We start from the raw sequence: 20,864 nt of genomic DNA, 5'->3' as shown, positions 1-20,864 counted from the left end.
AAATACAATTACAATAAATGAACCAATGAATGAATTAGAATTGAGTACCAATGTAGCTTACATGTAGCCCATAGAACATGATGAGAAAATACGTTTTGTGTATTTCATAATAAACTTCAGTGATTTATACTTAGTGAACCAATTCTTATTCTGTTTGTCAAACAGTAACAAAGACAAGAATATTACAAATGAAAGAGCAGTGTTGACAGTGGGAATAAGTAGGAATGGGCGATGGGTGTTTTGTTTACCTGTTGACAGTGCTTTCTATAAAATACAATCAATAGTTGTGCATTAAAACCACATATCAGCTCCGGCCCTTGAGCTGTCAGCTGAAAGATGGACTGTGACCTTTAGGTAAAAGTGATTATGTAACACAAGGAGCTCTTAACGTACCATAAGTGCTGCTTCTCTTTCAAAACAAGGACTCTATCTGATGCCAAACTCCAGCTCCTTCATGCTCTGATTAACTGTACTGTGCTGTAGTGATGGAAATATGATGAAATATGGCTACTGGGCCTTCTCTACCAACTAACTAACTGCAGTACAACAAGTGATTAGTCAGCACTCAAGCTCTGCTACAGCTGCATCTAGTGAATTTGTAGATAAAAATGTTATCTACAAATGTGTCAGTTCATAACAACCTGTTTCTGAGAATCCTCCCTAAAACTGAAACCATGTTTGAAAGATCTGCCTTCATGTTATCAGTTTGTTTGTTTCCAGGAGCATATTCAGTACTTCTTTATGAAGGCACCCTTTAAAGACATAAATAAAGATAAGATAAAAAATAAAGATAAAGAGGTTTTTGTTGTCATTGTAGTGATACAACGAAATTCCGTTTGGTAGCCCTCAGCCAGCCAGCAGCAGCGAACAACAAACACAATAACAACAATATACAAGATAAAAAATACACAAAAAGAATGAAAACTTTACTATGTACAGCAGGTGAGTATTTAAAATGTAAAATGTGTGCAAACAGTGCAGTGTAAACATTTGTAATAAAAAAAAACAAATACTGAATAATATCCCTATAAGAGGAATATTATGGCAGAATATGTTAAATATAGTGAAGTGAAATGTACAAGGAAATAAAAAATACCTCAAAATTGTACTTGTAAAGTACTTGAGTAAATGTAAATGAACTGTGACCCTCATAACTTATTATTATTGTATTTAAGAGTTGATAGTTTATGATTAGAAAGTGACACTCATGAACCTTTATCAATCACTTGACAATCAATTACTTAACACTCAAGTGGACCTGGTTGTTATTGACTGATCAGTCAAGCATTATTTAAATAGGGACTTAGCTTTCATAAAGTGATTAGCTACGATAAGTAAAAACACTTTACAAATTCCTTTTGGATGTTCACAACATGAGTTTCTGTGTTAAAGTGTGTAAATATAACATGTTGAGTGCCCTTTAACATCTGTCCAAATGGATGGTGATAATAAGGTTACATGTATCATGGTAGTTTAACTAAATGTGCTGACTTTCACTTTAAGGATATGTTCATCCTGGTGAATAAAGCAGCCTATGAATATTTGTTGGATGCGTATGATGTGTTCACGGTCTCTTTTGAAGCCCTGCCTTCTGAGATGAGTTATCAGGCGGATTACAGTGAGAGCTTTATTCTGTTTGAATGAGGAAAACATCGAGTCTGCCTGCCCTGAAAGCTGTCACATGGGGCCGAGGAGAGGAAAAAAAAAAACGCTTCCTGAAATGATCCTCGTCACTGGCTCAGTTGTGTTTTGGGTTTTGGGTTTATTCCTCTCTGACATATCATCGCGTTTGGTTTCCCGTCCGGTTCTTTTACGCAGTCGGTGCCGATGATGATCAGCAAAGTGAAAAACGCCATGTCCACTCTGGTGGGAGGGATGATGCCGCACGGACACCACCACCACCACAACCATCACTCAGGTGGCGGCCAGCCCGGCGGACCGGACAGCCTGCCGCCGCGCTTCCCTTACGGCCGGCCGGATTTCTTGGACCTCACCCCGGAGCTCCTGCAGTACTCCACCGAGCACGCGTCACGGCCGGTGCTCACCCTGAAGAGAGACAGCAGGCTGCACTGGCGGACGGGATACGCAGAGTGAGTGTCGGTCATGGACGGAGAAAAAAAAAATAAAATAATAATAATAATAATAATAACAACCCATCATTATCATCCCCATCCCCAAATATTCAGATTGTATTATTCTCCCTATGAGTGCCAGGCCTGTTTTGCTGCAGCCTCAGCACTGCAGCAGCCAAATGATGGCCAATATGGCCTTTTGCTGTTGTACAGTTCTGCTGCTGCTGTAAATGATATTTTGAGGAGAGTGTCATTAGTCAAAACGCTCCACATCACAACACAAGTGACATCTGTGTTCAAACATTTGACCCCTGGCTCCTCCTCAAGTCAATATAGAGAGTTATGTTAGAATTGATACAAAAGTTAAAGCAGGAAATGTCTACCTACTCATGTTTCCAAACGGCCTTTCTGTATGTTGCCCTGCATGCATGACTATTTAGATGCCTTAAAAAAAAAAATCTAATATATATAAAACATCTTTGAGAGATTCATTTCTTAGAGGTTATTTATGTTTGTGAGTCTGTTTTTGTCTACTTTAAAAGAAAAAAGTGACCAATGACCATTCATATTTTTGTGGTGTGTGTGGATGCAGAACTTCTCATGTCCTTGGCTTTACTGCAGGTGCTTTTATACTATAGTACACCTGCAATGCTCACACAGGTAAAAAAAAAAAAACACTATTTCATTCACACTATTGGCCGAGATTTGCTGTTCGGGCGATTCCCGCTGAGGAAAAAAAAAACACCTCCAGACATTCCACTCTCCTAGAGGAGCAGGAGGAGGGGGTGATTTGAAGGACTGAGTATCTCCAGTCCTATAGTACAGTATGTGGGCTACACCACCCCCTGCCTGTCCTGCTGCACCCATTGTGGAAACAGACCAAAAAAAATAGGCTGACTCATGCAGAGAGTCTCGAGGGGATGGGGACGAGATTCGTGACGACAAGAGTTTCAGAAGAATGAGCGAGGGAGGTCAAATGAGGGTGCTGTTAATGCATAAAGGGAGGTTACATTGAGGGGGGGGGGGGAGTGTGCACCATTCATCCGCGCTGTTATCTGCATTCTGCTGCAAATGACTTTGATGTAAGTCACTGGAACTGTAATCAGCGGCATTAGCGGTGCTGTTTGCAACACAGTGTAATCGGCTGATCTGTTCACGCATCAGCTGTCAGTGCCGGAAAAAATGTGAGCAGACAAAGCTAACCCAAATGATTAGAAGTGTCAGGAATTAACACTCTGTCCAGTCTCTAAAGTGCTGCTTTAATGCCAAATTACTGCTGTAATCGGGTTGTGAGGGTTGTACACTTAGATGCATATTTGGCTGTGTGTTTATTTTGGATTGATTGAAGAAGTTATTTATTTACTCTCACAGCTGATATGGTTCAGATGAGAATGCTCAGAGACATCAAAAGGTGTTAAATGAACTGTGATGTGGGTGGACTGTTTGAAATACTCCATCACTGTAGATCAATCTGGCTGGAATTAAAACATTTGCAGAGCTACATTTATCTATTGGAGCATCTATCAGCGTCAAACCTTCTGCCTGGTGGTGTTTACTCCGCCTTGAAGAACAATGGAGGCCGAAGCGTTGAGGTGGACGCTGTCCAGTTGGATGCCGCCCTGCTGGCTCTCATTCAGACTCTCTGCAACTTTTCCACTTTGATACCAATTAGTTAGTGTCATTATTGGTAATGAGGATTCATGGTCCTTGTTTTTGGTATGTTTTCATTGGTCCTGATGAACCGAGTGTTGCACAAGACTATGGCAGTGAAAACTTCGTTGTTTTGTCAGACGTCAGCCTAAAATCTGCAGTTTAAGCATCACGCAGGTTTAGTATGCTCGATATAATGAGTCTAATTGCTGCTATAATGCTGCTGTAAATCACTGTATCAGCATCAACACATGAGTGCACTTAACGTTGAGGCGCTCAAAGTGCTTTTGTGAAATGGCTATTTAATACAATTTGATATTGAGGCAAGCTTCCAGGTCCTGGCAATGAGATCATGGAAGAGGGTGTGAGGAGGCAAAGACTCATTGTGGAAATGTTTTCATGGATATTTTCTCTTTCTTCAAACTAAGATACAAATGGGAACAGATTTATATAACTCGTACTGTGTACATCATCTGCTGTATGGCTCAATATATATTTGATTATCCTCCATGATATTAATAATGCACGAATAAACAGATGAAGCAAGCACAAAAGTCCAGGAGAAAAATCATTCAAAGCTCTCTGTGATCCTGAAGTGAATGAGCAGATCTAAGAGTTTGGATGACTTCTTAACAGAATCATTTCATGCTGAAATGACTCATGGATATCTCATTGATATATAAATAATAGTACTTTAACAAGGCAGAGCAAGCTGGTCCTTCCACTTGTATGACGTTTTATTCAACATTATTGACTCAGAATATATTTATTCAAAAGGCCGTGATGTGAAATCCTCTTTGAGAAGATTAACGTTAGAAGACAAAACATTATAAGAGGTATTACGGTGGCCATTGTTTCACATACTGTCAGCCTCAAATGGTTGATCCGATAACAGCAAATAAGAAAATTGTGCAAAATTTTGGCTTGGCAGAAAGTTTAGATGACAATCTATTTACAAGATAATAACTCTATGTGATATTATTAATAATGCACGAATAAACAGATGTGAGTCGAGCACAACAGTACACGAGAAAAATCGGTCAAAGCTCTCCGTGATACTGAAATGATATACAGTGGGTACGGAAAGTATTCAGAGCCCTTTAAATTTTTCACTCTTTGTTTCATTGCAGCCATTTGCTAAAATCGAAAAAGTTCAATTTTTTTTCGCATTAATGTACACTCAGCAACCCATCTTGACAGAAAAAAACAGAAATGTAGAACTTTTTGCAAATTTATTAAAAAAGAAAAACTGAAATATCACATGGTCATAAGTATTCAGACCCTTTGCTGTGACACTCATATTTAACTCACATGCTGTCCATTTCTTCTGATCCTCCTTGAGATGGTTCTACTCCTTCATTGGAGTCCAGCTGTGTTTAATTAAACTGATTGGACTTGATTAGGAAAGGCACACACCTGTCTATATAAGACCTTACAGCTCACAGTGCATGTCAGAACAAATGAGAATCATGAGGTCGAAGGAACTGCCCAAGGAGCTCAGAGACAGAATTGTGGCAAGGCACAGATCTGGCCAAGGTTACAAAAGAATTTCTGCAGCACTCAAGGTTCCTAAGAGCACAGTGGCCTCCATAATCCTTAAATGGAAGAAGTATGGGATGACCAGAACTCTTCCTAGACCTGGCCGTCCAGCCAAACTGAGCAATCGTGGGAGAAGAGCCTTGGTGAGAGAGGTAAAGAAGAACCCAAAGATCACTGTGGCTGAGCTCCAGAGATGCAGTAGGGAGATGGGAGAAAGTTCCACAAAGTCAACTATCACTGCAGCCCTCCACCAGTCGGGGCTTTATGGCAGAGTGGCCCGACGGAAGCCTCTCCTCAGTGCAAGACATATGAAAGCCCGCATAGAGTTTGCCAAAAAACACATGGAGGACTCCCAAACTATGAGAAATAAGATTCTCTGGTCTGATGAGACCAAGATTGAACCTTTTGGCGTTAATTCTAAGCGGTATGTGTGGAGAAAACCAGGCACTGCTCATCACCTGCCCAATACAATCCCAACAGTGAAACATGGTGGTGGCAGCATCATGCTATGGGGGTGTTTTTCAGCTGCAGGGACAGGACGACTGGTTGCAATTGAAGGAAAGATGAATGCGGCCAAGTACAGAGATATCCTGGAAGAAAACCTCCTCCAGAGTGCTCAGGACCTCAGACTGGGCCGAAGGTTCACCTTCCAACAAGACAATGACCCGAAGCACACAGCTAAAATAACAAAGGAGTGGCTTCGGAACAAGTCTGTGACCATTCTTGACTGGCCCAGCCAGAGCCCTGACCTAAACCCAATTGAGCATCTCTGGAGAGACCTGAAAATGGCTGTCCACCAACGTTCACCATCCAACCTGACAGAACTGGAGAGGATCTGCAAGGAAGAATGGCAGAGGATCCCCAAATCCAGGTGTGAGAAACTTGTTGCATCATTCCCAAGAAGACTCATGGCTGTACTAGCTCAAAAGGGTGCTTCTACTCAATACTGAGCAAAGGGTCTGAATACTTATGACCATGTGATATTTCAGTTTTTCTTTTTTAATAAATTTGCAAAAATTTCTACATTTCTGTTTTTTTCTGTCAAGATGGGTTGCTGAGTGTACATTAATGAGAAAAAAAATGAACTTTTTTTATTTTAGCAAATGGCTGCAATGAAACAAAGGGTGAAAAATTTAAAGTGGTCTGAATACTTTCCGTACCCACTTTAAGAGAGCGGCAGACTTTTTAACAGAATCATTTCATGTTGAAACATATGGAAACATGATTCTCTCACAAGATTAAAGAACAGTTCCTGTATTTTTTACAATGACAATGTGTAATGTGAGAGGCGTGGTGAACAGAACATTCTGCAGCTTCCCTCGGCTTTACAGAGTTCGCAAACACTTTCACCTCATTATTTAGTTGTCTTCACTAAACCGCAACTTCACTGTTTTGCTTCACTCTCACTGCTCTCATAGTGTCCCTTCCAGCCACAGAAGGCAGCTGTTTTCAGCAGAGAAATTTAGCAAGTAGCTGGTGAACAAAGTGTAACATTTAGCAGCTGAAGTGCAAAATGTTTCCCTCAGGAGTTGGTAGAGACCCAAAACAGAGCTAAAACAGAGTGAATGTTGGACATTAATTCATCAGGTGGCCCGAAACACGAATGAAAATGATGATAATGTTGTTCCATAACTCTTTTATGTGAAAATAAGCAACTGTTTGAGTACAATTTTGCCAAAATTGTGTTCACAACTTCTTTCTGCTGCCTGCAAGTAGTCAAAAATATCTTATTGTAGGTTTTAAAAACATGACTGATTGCTTTATTTTTTTAATTGAGCACAATAGAAGTGATAAGTAAAGGAAAGTAGAGAAATAAATCATTTTAAAACTTTGAGTGAGTCGAGGTGTAGAAAGCTGCAAAGTAATGTCTTAAAAATGTCTCACATACATACTGTGTCACCATGCATTTCAAAGCAATGAACAACCAGTTCTTGTTCAAACTTTCACATCTCATATTCTTAAACTGAAACTATTCTGTGTCCAGATCCTAAAGTTATGGCGAGACAGTTAATGTGGTGCAGCGTGTTTTTAATTACAGAACCTGCATAATGTTCTAAGCAATATTCAAGTCATGCAGTACCTGTTAGTACTGTATATACTGGATCTTTGTTTCTGTCAGGTCTCGCCTTTCAGGTGTCATTTCAGCAGTGCACCGTGTGTTGCAGGCAATTACGAGCTACTTCCTCTCCCCGAAAAGGAATTCAGAATATGACTAGACTTATTCTTTCATGAAGACTTTGTACAGACATGCAGTGTTTGTTTAGCTGCTCGCCTCCACCTGATGTAACATAGTTTAGCAGCACCCAGGGATGACTCTTTTTCACATTCACTTTGTTAAAAACAATCCACTCTTTTACATTCAGATGTGTTTTTGTTTTGAGCATACGGATTAGATACACACCCACAAGTCAGACTGCTCAAACAGGTACTTTGAAACTCCTGATTAACCACTGGCTGTGCAGAAAGCATCATGGGAAAAAAAGACGACAAATACAAACACACTTCAAAGGTACAACAGTTCCATGTTTCGGAAAGTTCAAATATGTAAATCGGGATATAATCAGCAGCTCAAAGTCGAATAGAAGGATCACTTCAGAGGTGTTACATGCCCAACTGTTCTGCCTCTGATCGAACCACAAAACTTCCCGTAGGCCTTTCCTGAGTTGCAGCGGTTCATGTGACATGTGGTGATAATTTCAACATTTCTTAACCACAGCTTTACATGTTACAACAGAAGTATTCTTTTTTTTTTAGTTAGAGACATTTTCATCACATTTATGCCATTAAAAGGCCCGACAGTGGCAATTATAGAATTCACTGGAACTCTCAACTTCCTCTTTTGAACTTTCTTGACATGATATACTGTTCAGTGGGAGGGTTTAAACATAGTTTTAGCGAACATGACCGAAATGGTTTTCGGTCACAAGTTGGGGAAACATCTGACCGAAACACAGATATGCGAAAGCGTTAAGTCTCATTATAGGAAGGCTTGAGCTCCTGGTTTAGAGTCACATCCTCCCACGCCGCAGACATTACGTTCAATTATAGATCATTGAGCGCATGTGACTGCTTTGACGGAGAATATTTTGCTGATTATTTACTATGGGAGAGGTGAAACTTCATTACACAGCAGGAATGTAGAAAGAAGACATTTACTTTCATAAACAACTTAGGTACTTCCCAAAACAAGTGAAGATATTTATGGTTGAATCAAGATTTTCTCATTTTTAATGTGTTGTAATAAGGAAAACCAAGCTTATTGTTTCACTAGTAGGACATTTTATTCAACATTATTCATTTTATTAATGTAAAATGTGTTTATTTAAAATGACACAATGTGAATTAATCTTAAAGAGGAGTAACATTATAAGACAAAACAGTGTTTAAATGTACTATAGTGGGCATTTTGAACATTATGTCGGCCTCCAATGGCTGAAGCATTCACTAACAGCAAATAAAAATCATTTTCTACGTTATTCATGACAACTTTCGGCCTCAGGGGGAAAGTTAAGATGACGATCAGGTGACTTTAAATTCTTCCCTGTCATTGGTCCTCATGCAGGGAGCTCAGTTCAGGACACTGGGGTGCCTGTCTCCTGCTTTCAACTGATTAGACAGTGAAAGAGCTTTTTATAATCCAGATTTGGGCAGCAGTTGCCTTTTTTTTTTTTGCCTCGTTTCTGCTGCTCTCAGATATCAGAGCTTCTGGCCAGACATTTTCTGCAGAGATTGCTATCAGCTGAACTATTTGGAAAGTCAGAGGTCAAACGTTTTATTTTGTTGTGATTTTTTACCCTGGATTTCTCTTCTGACCTTTGTTTGACTGTCCAGTTTTGTTCTCTTTCTCTGTCACTACTCGTCTCCCTTTTTATTTTTGGTCTTTTTCGCTTGATGATCCCAGCAGCCAGTTATAAATTACTAATCCGACTTCTGCAGAAGTTTCCGAGGGAATCTTAATGACAATACTTGAATTACTGGAATTGCGAAACAGGCATTACACCGCATTATCCAGCTAATGTGGCATTTATCTATAATTGAAACTGAAAATGTTACATAATATGACAGCATGTGTCCAAACTGCAGCCTTTCCAAGTCTGCCTAATGTCGCAGCTTAAAAGACTATGCCAAGGAATGTTTTAGTACATTTACTACATATTGCAAATACTATACACAGTTTTAGATTTTGTATTTTTCCCACTGTTCCCGGAAAGCATTAGTTTCCATTGACTTCAATAAAGAATGAAAATCAGTCAGCAGATTCTTGAATGTGCTATCTCTAGAATTGCTGAGAGCGTATCATTGTGTGGTAATGCAGTTAAAGCTGCTCTTATCAATAATTTTACATTAACAATTAGCAGAATTGCTGCACGGTGGTGTAGTGGTTAGCACTGTCACCTCACAGCAAGAGGGGCCTGGGTTCAATTCCTGGGCTGGACAACCTTCTGTGTGGAGTTTGCATGTTCTCCCTGTGTCAGCGTGGGTTCTCTCCGGGTTCTCCGGCTTCCTCCCACAGTCCAAAGACATGCAGCTTAGGTGCATTGAAGACTCTAAATTGCCCGTAGGTGTGGATGTGAGTGTGAATGGTTGTCTGTCTCTATATGTCAGCCCTGCGACAGACTGGCGAACCCTGCCTTCGCCCATTGACAGCTGGGATCGGCTCCAGCACCCCTGCGACCCTTAACTGGATAAGCAGGTTACGGAAAATGGAATGGAAAAATGGAATTAGCAAAATTACTACAAACGTGAAAGGGGGTCGCTTGTAGTTACAAATACAAAGAATCATCAACAGACCACTCTCTGTGCTGCCCCCAAGTGGCGAAGAAAATATAGAAAATGATTGCAGGTTTATGGCGCAAGAATTGATACTCTATCCCTTTAATCCATAATGGATTACACAACTCTTTAATTTCCAAGAACCTTCTCTACAAATGTGCATTATTTGTAGAGCTAGAACATGAAACAACCCTTGTATGGTCAAACTAAGTTGATGCGATTGTTTGAGTACACACTTCTTACGGCTTCACCACTCTTTTCACCAGTGCTCTGCATCGGTTCCTCCAGTGAACACTGCTGCAGTATGAGCCAGTGCATTACTCTAAAGCTATTATCCTCTGCAGCTCATAATAAAAACACTTAATCCCTCATGCAAGTTCCCTCTGGGACATGTCCGCATCCTGTTCCACATTTTTTCCTCACTCTTCCACCCCCTTAATATTTTTGGCTGTTGTTGTATTTGCAAACACTATAACTCATCTGACTCCAGGCTCACCTTTCTCCCTCGCCTCTTTCTCCATCAGGGTGATCAATGCGGGGAAGAGCATGCTGAACGAGGACCAGGCCTCTTGTGAGAAGCTGTTCGTGAAGAAGCCGAGTGGCAAACATCGTAACTCGTCTATGCTGGAGGACAACGGGGTGAGCAAATGGGGCAAACTCCCCGAACATCAGAGCAAATGTTTGGCTGAAGGCCAACTGGTCCAATAAACAATAAGTGATAATTATTCAAATCTGACGTCAGTGTCCTCTAAATCCTGAATGTGTGTGCAATTCCTGTTTGTAGCCTCAAACACAATATAGTCAGTAGATTGATATTAAATTGGGGTCATTGCACGCATGGTGGTTTTCAGACACCCGTTGTCTTCGTTTCCTGTGAGGTGAATTACGTCATCTCTTGTTGCACCCCTCCCCCACTTGAGTGTAGCATCAGAGCGGTGAGCAGATGCCTTGTGCCTGTTTGTGTGTTAGTTAGTCAGTCAGTCGGGCCAACTGTGCCTGTAAACATGTCTGCAAACACAAAGGTGGCAACGCCTCTCCATCGCACATTGCATCACCGTAGATCAGCAAAAAGCCCTGCGATGATGCAATGTCCCGATTTCTCCTCCGTCACTTGCGTTGATCCTGTCAGGACGAGTATCAGAACAATTGATTCATACTCTAGGTTAATATCATGTTCTTGTGTTTTTGCACACTGCTGTTCGATGTTGTTTATGCCACATGTCATGAAAAGTAGAGCAACAAGATTTTGACGTCCTGCCAGCTTTCAAATAATATTATAATCTAGATTTGCTCCAGGGACCTGCACTGGAAGAAGCATATTGCTGAGCATTAAAATGTTTTCAGCTGCAGAACCAGAGCCTGTAAACACTCACAAATCTGTGCCTTCTGCTCAGAGTTGTAATCTCCCGGGAGGTTTTTAAATTGTTATCATAGGCATTTTGTACTTTTCTTTTTTTTTTTCAGGATGGTACAGGAATCCCTCTCAACTTTTGGGGCGTGTTTGATGGACATGCAGGCTCTGGAGCCGCCATCATGGCCTCCAAGCTTCTCCACCGCCTCATCAGAGACCGTTTGGGAGAAATCTGTCACCTGCTGGAGAACCCCAACAGTGCACCTCCCATCTGCCTCGCCAAGAACGGCAGCACGTACCAGGCGGACACGAAGAAGGGGGCCGCACAGGAGACGGAAGACCCCGATGCTGTCACCGACTCCTCGGTGCGCTTTCACATGGAGAAGGTTGTCAGTTTGGAGAGCCTGGTGATGGGAGTCATACAGACCGCCTTCACACAGATGGTGAGCAGATGATCGCTAACAAGCTCTGTGAGAAAACAAGACAACAGCACTTTGCATATTTCAAGCTGCGTTAGGTATTTGTCCACATTTCTTATTTTCAAACAGCAACATTACTGGAGATTTAAACTTAAATTCCCAGAAAACAGTGTGGGCTGTTCTGTTATGATTTGCACCATAGGGAGACATGAGAAAGATCTATTTTTGGTGAATCTAACTTTCTTTAAAAGCTATTTTTTGCCATGCTAGAGATGTGGCTCGAGTGGGGAGAATGTTGGTCTGTTTGTTGTTCCAAGCTGAGATATCTCAACTATTGGATGGATGGCCATGAAATTGGTACAGATTGTACCAATTGTGCCCTCAAAAGGATTTGTAATAATTTAGGTGATTCCATAACTCTCATCTAGCACCATCATCAGGTTAAAATTTAACTTTGTCCAGTTTTTTTTTTAATTAACATTTGCAAAACTAATGCCATTCCCATCAGCCTCAGCTGTTCTTTGTGTTTAGTGCTAAGCAGAAGTTGTCAGCATGCTAACGCGCTAATCTCAGTTGGTGATCATGGTTATCTTTTTACATGCTAAACACGTGGTTAACATTGTCATTGTGAGCATGTTAGTATGCTAATGTTAGAGTTTCACTCAAAGCACTGCTGTACCCAAGGTCGAAGAGCTGCTAGCATGGCTTCAAACTGATTATTTTTTTTGCCTCCACGCTGGCAACAGCCATGGACGGATACATTATGTTATTTTGGGTTGTTTGTTGATCTAAATGTCTGTCCGTCCGTCCATTCAGTTATTGTGTTATCTCAGGAACCTTCTTCCACCTGGACTCAAGGATAAACTGATTAGATTTGTGATGTCAAAGGTCGAGGTCACTGTGACCTCATGTCCGTCCCATTCTTGCGTTATCTCAGCTAATCATGACAAATTCACACAAATATCTAATAGGATGAAATTATGATGCAATGACATTCTGGACATAACCTGAACATGACTGGTTTACATATGTTTCAGTAAACCGAATCTGCTCAGCCTCATGCAGTCATGAAACTAAAAGTGATACTCTTCTGATGCAACTTCTGTCTGGTTTAGATGATACTGAAAATAACCCACCGCCTATGTAATGTATTCACAAAGCCTCCTTGTTTCTCTCCTATTCATCAACACTGCTGTTTTGTTTTGAATATAATTATTTATGGAGAAAATAATGAAGGACTCAGGAAGATGAGAGGCAAAGTGGGCTCTTTAACCTGAGAGTTTTTCTCTTTGTATTTCAGGATGACCTGATTGAAAAGGAAAAAACATCATATGCCATCTCCGGTGGATGTTGTGCCTTAGCAGCCATTAATTTAATGGGGAAACTCTATGTAGCCAATGCTGGAGACAGCAGGTAAGAGCACTGAAAAGAAAGGTCTTCACTGCAAACCACAGGATCAAATCTGTGTGAATCTGTGTTCATTCTCTACTTTACAGTGTATGGAATGTGGGCGATCACCTCAGACATAGTAGCTTCTTGAGCCCCCTGGGGTTCACTTTGTGTACTGCAGCATCATTTAACTATCTCCTACCAACAATCTTTCTGACCAACCTCCTCATATGAAAAAAAAAAAGGAAAATATAGTATCATCTTTGTGAACCTTCTCACGTCTGTTCCACCCTTCTTCTTTCTTCCTGCAGGGCCATAATCATCCGAAATAAAGAAGTTATTCCGATGACAAATGAATTCACACCGGAGTCAGAGAGACAGCGGCTACAGTATCTGGTATTCATCTATGTTTCAAATACAATTATTTTACCAACATCCGACAAATAAACTAACTGTAAAGAATCTATTCAAGGGGATTTCATAATCTGGTACGTACATAGCGAGCTGTAAAAGGAAGAATATAAATATTAATAGTTGATCTTTAAAGTCAAATGAGGTTTTACTAACAGAAAAGTTGAACGTGATAAGCAGACAACCTGAAGACGAGGGAGGAAATCCTGTCTCACACTGAAATAATCTGACATTCATAGGTTTTAGTTCTGAGTCACAGAGTGGGTGGAGGATGTTTGCTGCTAAAACAGAGAGCCGTTTCGGTAAACAGGACACAGTACTGCAGGTCTACTGTTACACATGAAATCTTATAGCTTCTCTCCAGAGTTGTGACAGACATTTACGTTTAAGTAAAAGGTTTTATTCTGTAGTTTGACACGACCTGCCCCATTTTGTGTGTCACTCCAGGGCTTCCTGAGGCCGGAGCTCCTGGGTAATGAGTTCACTCACATTGAGTTCCCTCGCAGAATCCAGCACAGCGAGCTGGGCAAAAAGATGCTCTACAGAGACCACACCATGACTGGCTGGTAAACCCCGAGATCCTTTTTAATCACACATCTGACAGTTAATCACTTTTCATGAACACTTCACTCTGTATTGGCCATCCTAAAGTTAAGGATTTCCAATTAAATGCAACTAATAATGATTTTTAATTATCGATTAATCTGACAATTACTGATTTTACATCACAGCTCGAGTTGACTTGTTCAAATTGCTTTTTCAACAAGTTTAAATCCCAATAAAATAAAAAATGTTACACATTTGAAGTGTGTAGGATCTGGTTGCATCTAGAACAGAGGTTGCAGATTGCAACCAATTGAAATTTCTCCTGTTTAGCATGTAGATTGCTAACTATGGTGGCCAGTGCGAAAATGTGAAAACACACTGGTCCTATCTTGAGCCAGTGATTGGTTTGTCCATTCTGGGCTACTGTAGAAACATAATGGCTGGCTCCATATGTAGATATTAACGTCTCATTCTAGGTAACGAATACAAAACGTTTCTTTTTTTCAGGTGAATAAACATTAAAGAAAACATACTTATTAATATTATATTCCATTTCTGCCAAAAGACCCCCCTAAATGCTACACACTGTTCCTTTAAAAAATGTATTACTTGTTCAAATTCTTGCTGAATAATTTTCCAAACAGTGTTTCAGTAACTCACATCTTAGATCTGTTGGTTATTTTGTTTCAGGGCTTATAAGACGATTGTTGAGGATGATCTGAAATTCCCCTGATATATGGAGAGGGTAAAAAGGTAAGAAACAGAGAAAACCTAATGCATTGTGCTCGATACACAAATCCTCTGCAGCTGATACATTATTGTGTGGTCTAGCTTTTAGTCCGTCTGTGCAGATTAATAAAATGATGTGGCTTTTTCATTTTTGTCTGAGAGAACATGGTCTTCACTTGATAATCCCTCATAAGTGGATTTTCTTAGAACTGAATCTCATCCCGAACCAATAACCTACATTATTGTGTGTGTGTGTCTGTGTGTGTGTGTTTGTCCTTACTGTATACTGTATGTGTTGGTGTTCACAGGCGCGCGTCATGGCGACAATCGGAGTGACCCGTGGGCTGGGAGATCATGACCTGAAGGTGTACAACTCCAACATCTATATCAAGCCCTTCCTCTCATGCGTCCCTGAGGTGAGTGTGAGGAGTCAGAAGCAGAAGTGGTTGTCAGCGCTGAACCTTAGGCATCGTCGCTTTAGTCACTTTGGAGCCTTAGGGATATATTTTTCACATATTTTGGACCACGGGCTTCACTTTGTCTGCTGTTGCTCAAAGATGTGTACTTTTGTTACCATTTTTTAGGCTACAGATTGTTTTTTTTGGGGGGTTTTTTTACTTACTTATTATACCTTTACTGTGGGATTGCTCTTTATTATACTTGTTTCGATCTTGATTTTCTAGTTATTCCTCTCGTTTATTCTTTGGCACTATCCAGTCTTCTGCTGTTATCGTGCAAATTTCCCCCCTGTGGGACTAATAAAGGATTATCTTATTTTTTATCTCAAATTTGTTCACTCCAGAAATCATTTTTCACCTTTTATTTAAAGATACTTGAGATCGGTACGATGAAAAAACTAAAATCAGCAAAGCATGGGGACTTTCTTATTGTACAGTCTTTACGTCCATATTGGGACGAAAAGACAGGTGATCCATTTCTCAATTTTTTTGTTTGAAATTCATCAGAAATTTGTTCATACGTTATTTAGGTCTGTTGTATGTTATGTAGGTTCTGTTAAAAACATTGATTAGTTGTTGTTTTTTGTTGCCTGCATCCAGTAGAATTTTAGAGATCTTCTTACAACCACTTCTTCTGTTATCAACTCAAGATAAAATATAAAAAAACAGATATAAGTTAGTGCACACTGAGAAGCTTGAGTCTGTACAAACAACTATTTTCTCCCCAGCCTTCACAGGGCTCGTACTTATTTGTGACTAAATTAATTTGTAAGCCCTTATGACGATAATTTCAATAAGAGGTTGGTTCTTGAATTGTTCTGATTATATGAACCAACCAGAACATGATTCACTGTGAAGCTCTCAGTGGATAAAATATATATCTTTATTATTTTCATCACATAATTATCCCTGACCTGTAACTATCTAAATATATCTTTGCTTTCATGATCAAATTCCTCCTTCAATTCATTGAAGTGTATAATGTGCACAAGCTGCAGTGCTCAGGAATAGTTACACACATCCTTTTTTTCAGTTTCTTGTTTCTTGTTTGTTTTACTCTCAGCCCTTTTTGATAGACTTTATTTCTCATTTCCATTTCAAGCACTTCTCAGCTCAGCATTACAGGAACATAACCAGGCCTCTATTTCTTGCATTCATCTAAACCAACTATGTAAAACCCTTGCATGTTGTCAGTCACTCTAAAAAAGTGGTTCAACGTGATATGAAAAAAGGTTTGAATGAACATGAGCAGCTTTGACACAACAGAGGTTATGCCCCTTTCATGCCAGCATACATCTGCTGATCTTCCACCATTAAACACACAAGAACAAAATGTTCTCATTCGTGCAAAAATTGTTTCATAAATCATGAAAGCATGATGAATAAACCCTTATCAATAAAATCTCTTATTGTCACAGGTGAAGGTTTATAACATGGATGAAAACAAACACGGCCCAGACGACGTCTTGGTCATGGGCACAGATGGATTGTGGGACGTAACAACGGACGGGGAAGTGGCAGATGCTGTGTCAGCTTATTTGTCCTGCTGCGACCCCTCTGATCCCATGAGGTACGACATTTAATCCTTTACATTAGGCTTTTGTATGCTCCGTCTTGTGCCGTGTGAGCATGTTGCACAGGAAAGCTGCAGTTATCAGAAATCCTGTGTAAAGCAGTTCTCAGTCCGTCCACTAGGTGGTGACAAATACTCAGGTCTCCTGCAAAGATGTTCTTTTAGCGTTAAGTGTGTTGTAGCTATATAGTAAAAGTTATGACTTCAGCTGGGTAATTTATAAACATATACTCAGATTTAAGGACATTTTAAAGATTTTGTTAATATACATTATTTCTAATTTCATAATGTATATAATTTCAACTGTGTAATATTATATTGAGAAGTCAACACTTTATAAGGCCTTATATCTGCTTACAGTTACATTATATCATGTTATAAATATGTATTATATTTTCATAAACTGGTAATAAATACTAAATAGATAGAAAATAAGTTTTACCCAACTGACTAAGTCAGAAAGGCACTAAAATCCTGTCTTTAGTGACCACTGTGCAAAAAGCAAGCTTTATTTTGTCTGATAAACTACAGTGACTGAATATGAATCTATATTTTGTTTACGTGTTTTTGCTCGTCTTAAATGACAGTGCATCTCACTACAGTAATTACTGTTTTTCCTGCCCTCCGTGTGTTACTCAGGTACACTCTGGCAGCCCAGGACCTGCTGATGAGGTCACGAGGCGTGCTGAAAGAGCGCGGCTGGCGGCTGCCCAACGAAAGACTGGGCTCAGGCGATGACATCACTGTGTTTGTCATCCCGCTGGCGGAGTCGGAGACATGACGAGGTGTTGTAGCAACAGGGATGACGCCTTTAGGGTCCCTCCCCGCGGTCCCTCCAAGCTCCCCAAACCCTCGACCGGCGGCGGCGGCGGCGGGAGAAGAAAGCAGCTTTGTCATCGGGGAGACTCGGGTCTGAGCAGCACCTTCATCCACCCAAGACTGCACCCAGACCGAGTCGCTTCACTCCAACCCAGCCCAGGATCATATCATTTGGTCGGTATCAGTCATGTAACAAAAAGACTTTCAGTGACATCATAAGAGACGTCACATTCCTCCTCCCAGACCTGCTGTTTGTGACGGTCGCCAGTGAGAATTCAACCTCTTGTAGTATTTTTGTTTCCTGTTTATGTTGTTCAAGGCTGAACCGCTCCTCAATCCTTTGAATGGGTTGTTCATTTTCATATCATACCCTGAATGTGACTCCCTTTTGTAAAAAAAAAAACTAAGAAAAAAACAGCCTTCCGCAGTTTAACAATCAATTTAGGGGAATGCAGTAAAGAATGTGAGGAAATCAAAGAGATGCCGTTATGGCATAGGGATGGAAATCTGTAAAAAACCAAAAAAAACATAAAAGATAAACAAAAATATCATTAGATTCATGTCTGTACATAAAAAAAATGCATGTAGGGAGTAAAAACAGTGGAATGGACCTTTTTTTAGCACTGGACTCAAACAGAATCAGTTGAGTCTGTATTGCTGTACTTCCTGTGTTAATTGATAAATGAATGACGACAACAAAGACGGCTGCACATGCTCCGTGTTAGCTTGTTTGTTTGTGATATCTTCTTATTGAATGTGCTCATAAATGATTTATTTTATTTTTGTCTTTACATTAAAAAAAAGGTTACACTTGTGATCAGTTAAAAAAAAAAAAATATGAAGAAAAAAAAGGATAATTTGTTTAATTTAATTACGTTTTTTTATTTTTTAACTCTCAGAGGAGAAAGTATTGTGTTCTCAGTAAATGTCTCGGTATAGTAAGATGTGATAAACTTCACACATATGCCTTATTAAGAGATGTTTTTTCCCCCTCAGATGCACTAAATTTGGTCTTTGTAGAAGAACATTGTATGCCCTTTAATGTACCGTATACCTCTTTTTTTTATCATTATTGTTATGTTATTTAGATTAGCCATATATTTTTGAAGACAATTTTGGTTGTAAGCAGTATCAGAAGTTTTATTTTTATGTTTCTATCCATTAACTGTGTGGTTAGAGAGATGACGTGTCCTAGAATGTGAGGTAGAGGGATAATGTATACCAGCTTGGAAATAAATCTGATTTTTCCCATTTGCTTTGAACTTGTGTATTTCCTCAGGTCTTTACTCAAAAGGAAATGAACCTTTGGTGTGACCACCTAATGAGTCAGCATAGTTCAGAGAGCCTGTCACTGATAATAACAGTTTGACTAAGAAGAACATTCAGTTACTAAGTAATCACCTTTTCCTATACTGACTTGTGGCTCTAACATCATAACGAAATAGTATTAAGTTATGTAAAGTTATAAATGATTTCCCAACAGCAGAAATTCCAGGAGGCATCCTGAAGTTTCCAAAATGATGCATGAACTGTTTTAACAAAAGTAAAGTAATCTTCTTTAGAATCAGAATCAGAAACGGTTTAATGTAAAGTGTGTCTGCACATACAAGGAATTTTACTGGGTGAATGGTGCATAACAATAAACATAATACATAGTATAAAGGCAGAATTAGAAATAAAATATGAAAATGAATGATAGAACATGATAAACAATTAAAAACAATATAACAGTATGTGATAACATGTCTGTTATTAAACTGTTAACTGTCTTCTTGATTTAGGTTCATGTTTAATGACATGAGCACAAAACCGTTGAACTAAATATTAATCATTTAAGGATTAACCGTTGTGTTTTGTTGACATTGGCTTTACTTCCTCATTGTTGTGTCTCCCAGACTCCAATTCATACCAAATTTAAAACAATAAATAATAATGTTTCTTTTTCTTAGTATGAAGGACTAGATAAGTAAGTGGCCACTTCACTTTGACACAAACTAACCTGACACTTATGGCCAGAAATACCATAATGAAACATGTAATAATCCACAACAAATAAAAGTCTTTAACTTTACTCGAATAATAAAGTTTCCCCCGTGCAAAAATAACTAAATTTATGCAGAATAAGATAAGAGAGATAAAATAAGATTATCGTTTATTGGTGCCACAGTGGGTACATTTGCAGATTATTTATATTGCCTGGTGGATATTTGGGATCTATAAAGTAGTTTTTTTGGGAGGTATGGTCTACAGTGTTATGCTATTTTACATTACATTAGTCGATTATTGTTATTTCATTAACACATAAGCAGCATTTTTAGCTGTCGAGGTGGGGCTAATTTTAAGTGGTTAGAGAAATTCAAGGCCTCCATTGTCCACACACACAGGTGTTTTCACTTTTGCCTGATGAGGCCTCCTCTCAGGACTGTGTGAGTGTGTAAGTGACAAATAAAACAGGGACCCACTCAAAGACAACACACAAACTCCTTAGCACTACTACACATCAAAAACCTTTATTTGTAATTTTAATATCTTTCTAAAATGTCTTTGTTTTTTAATTTGACGCAACAGTGTAAACAGTCAATGTAAGATCAATATACATATACAGCCATATAAACATTATTTTTCTATTATTATTCAAGGTAAAACAGATAACATACAAATATATGTATCCATTTCTAATTGATGGATTACAGGTGTGTGAAAAGAGATAAAAGCTCCAATCAACCTCAACCCGAGCAAAGATCTAATCATCAACAGTAACTGAAAACACCTGTGTGGGTGTGCAGGGCCTTTAATCAACGTTAAGTTGATTGGTCACTGCAGTGCCTTTGTGTGTAAAACATTTAATTGTATGAAAATGAATGTAGTTATTTTAATATTTTACAATAATTCCCTCTGAAAGGCTGTGGAGTACAGGCATTCAATTTAAGTACACATACTGCAAAATTGTCCTTAACTACAACACATGAATACATGTATTTAGCTACTTTCAACCACTGCTTTTTATTTTGTATATCAAGAAAAGAATGACAGACCATAATTTTGTTCATTTTATATTTGAGGTAAGACACACATTGCCTGCAGCAATTGATTGTCTGGTCAGATGTGAAGTGATTTTTTGTTTTTTTAAATGTT

The 20,864-nt window shown here is 39.3% G+C and overlaps 1 protein-coding gene across 1 annotated transcript; it reads left to right on the top strand.

Moving 5' to 3' along the window:
- Positions 1-1,624: 1,624 nt before the first annotated feature.
- On the top strand, positions 1,625-18,983 carry ppm1j (protein phosphatase, Mg2+/Mn2+ dependent, 1J). Its single transcript, XM_054616855.1, is given in 11 exon segments — positions 1,625-2,090; positions 10,559-10,673; positions 11,499-11,828; positions 13,105-13,217; positions 13,505-13,589; positions 14,052-14,170; positions 14,841-14,878; positions 14,881-14,903; positions 15,188-15,295; positions 16,756-16,907; positions 17,550-18,983. Coding segments are annotated over 11 exon segments (1,488 nt in total). The 5' UTR covers positions 1,625-1,827; the 3' UTR covers positions 17,692-18,983.
- Positions 18,984-20,864: the final 1,881 nt, after the last annotated feature.

Source organism: Anoplopoma fimbria, chromosome 17 (assembly GCF_027596085.1).
Source record: "Anoplopoma fimbria isolate UVic2021 breed Golden Eagle Sablefish chromosome 17, Afim_UVic_2022, whole genome shotgun sequence".
Taxonomy (NCBI): domain Eukaryota; kingdom Metazoa; phylum Chordata; class Actinopteri; order Perciformes; family Anoplopomatidae; genus Anoplopoma; species Anoplopoma fimbria.
The sequence above is the reverse complement of the archived record's forward strand: the minus strand, read 5'-3'. Positions and strand labels throughout refer to the sequence as shown.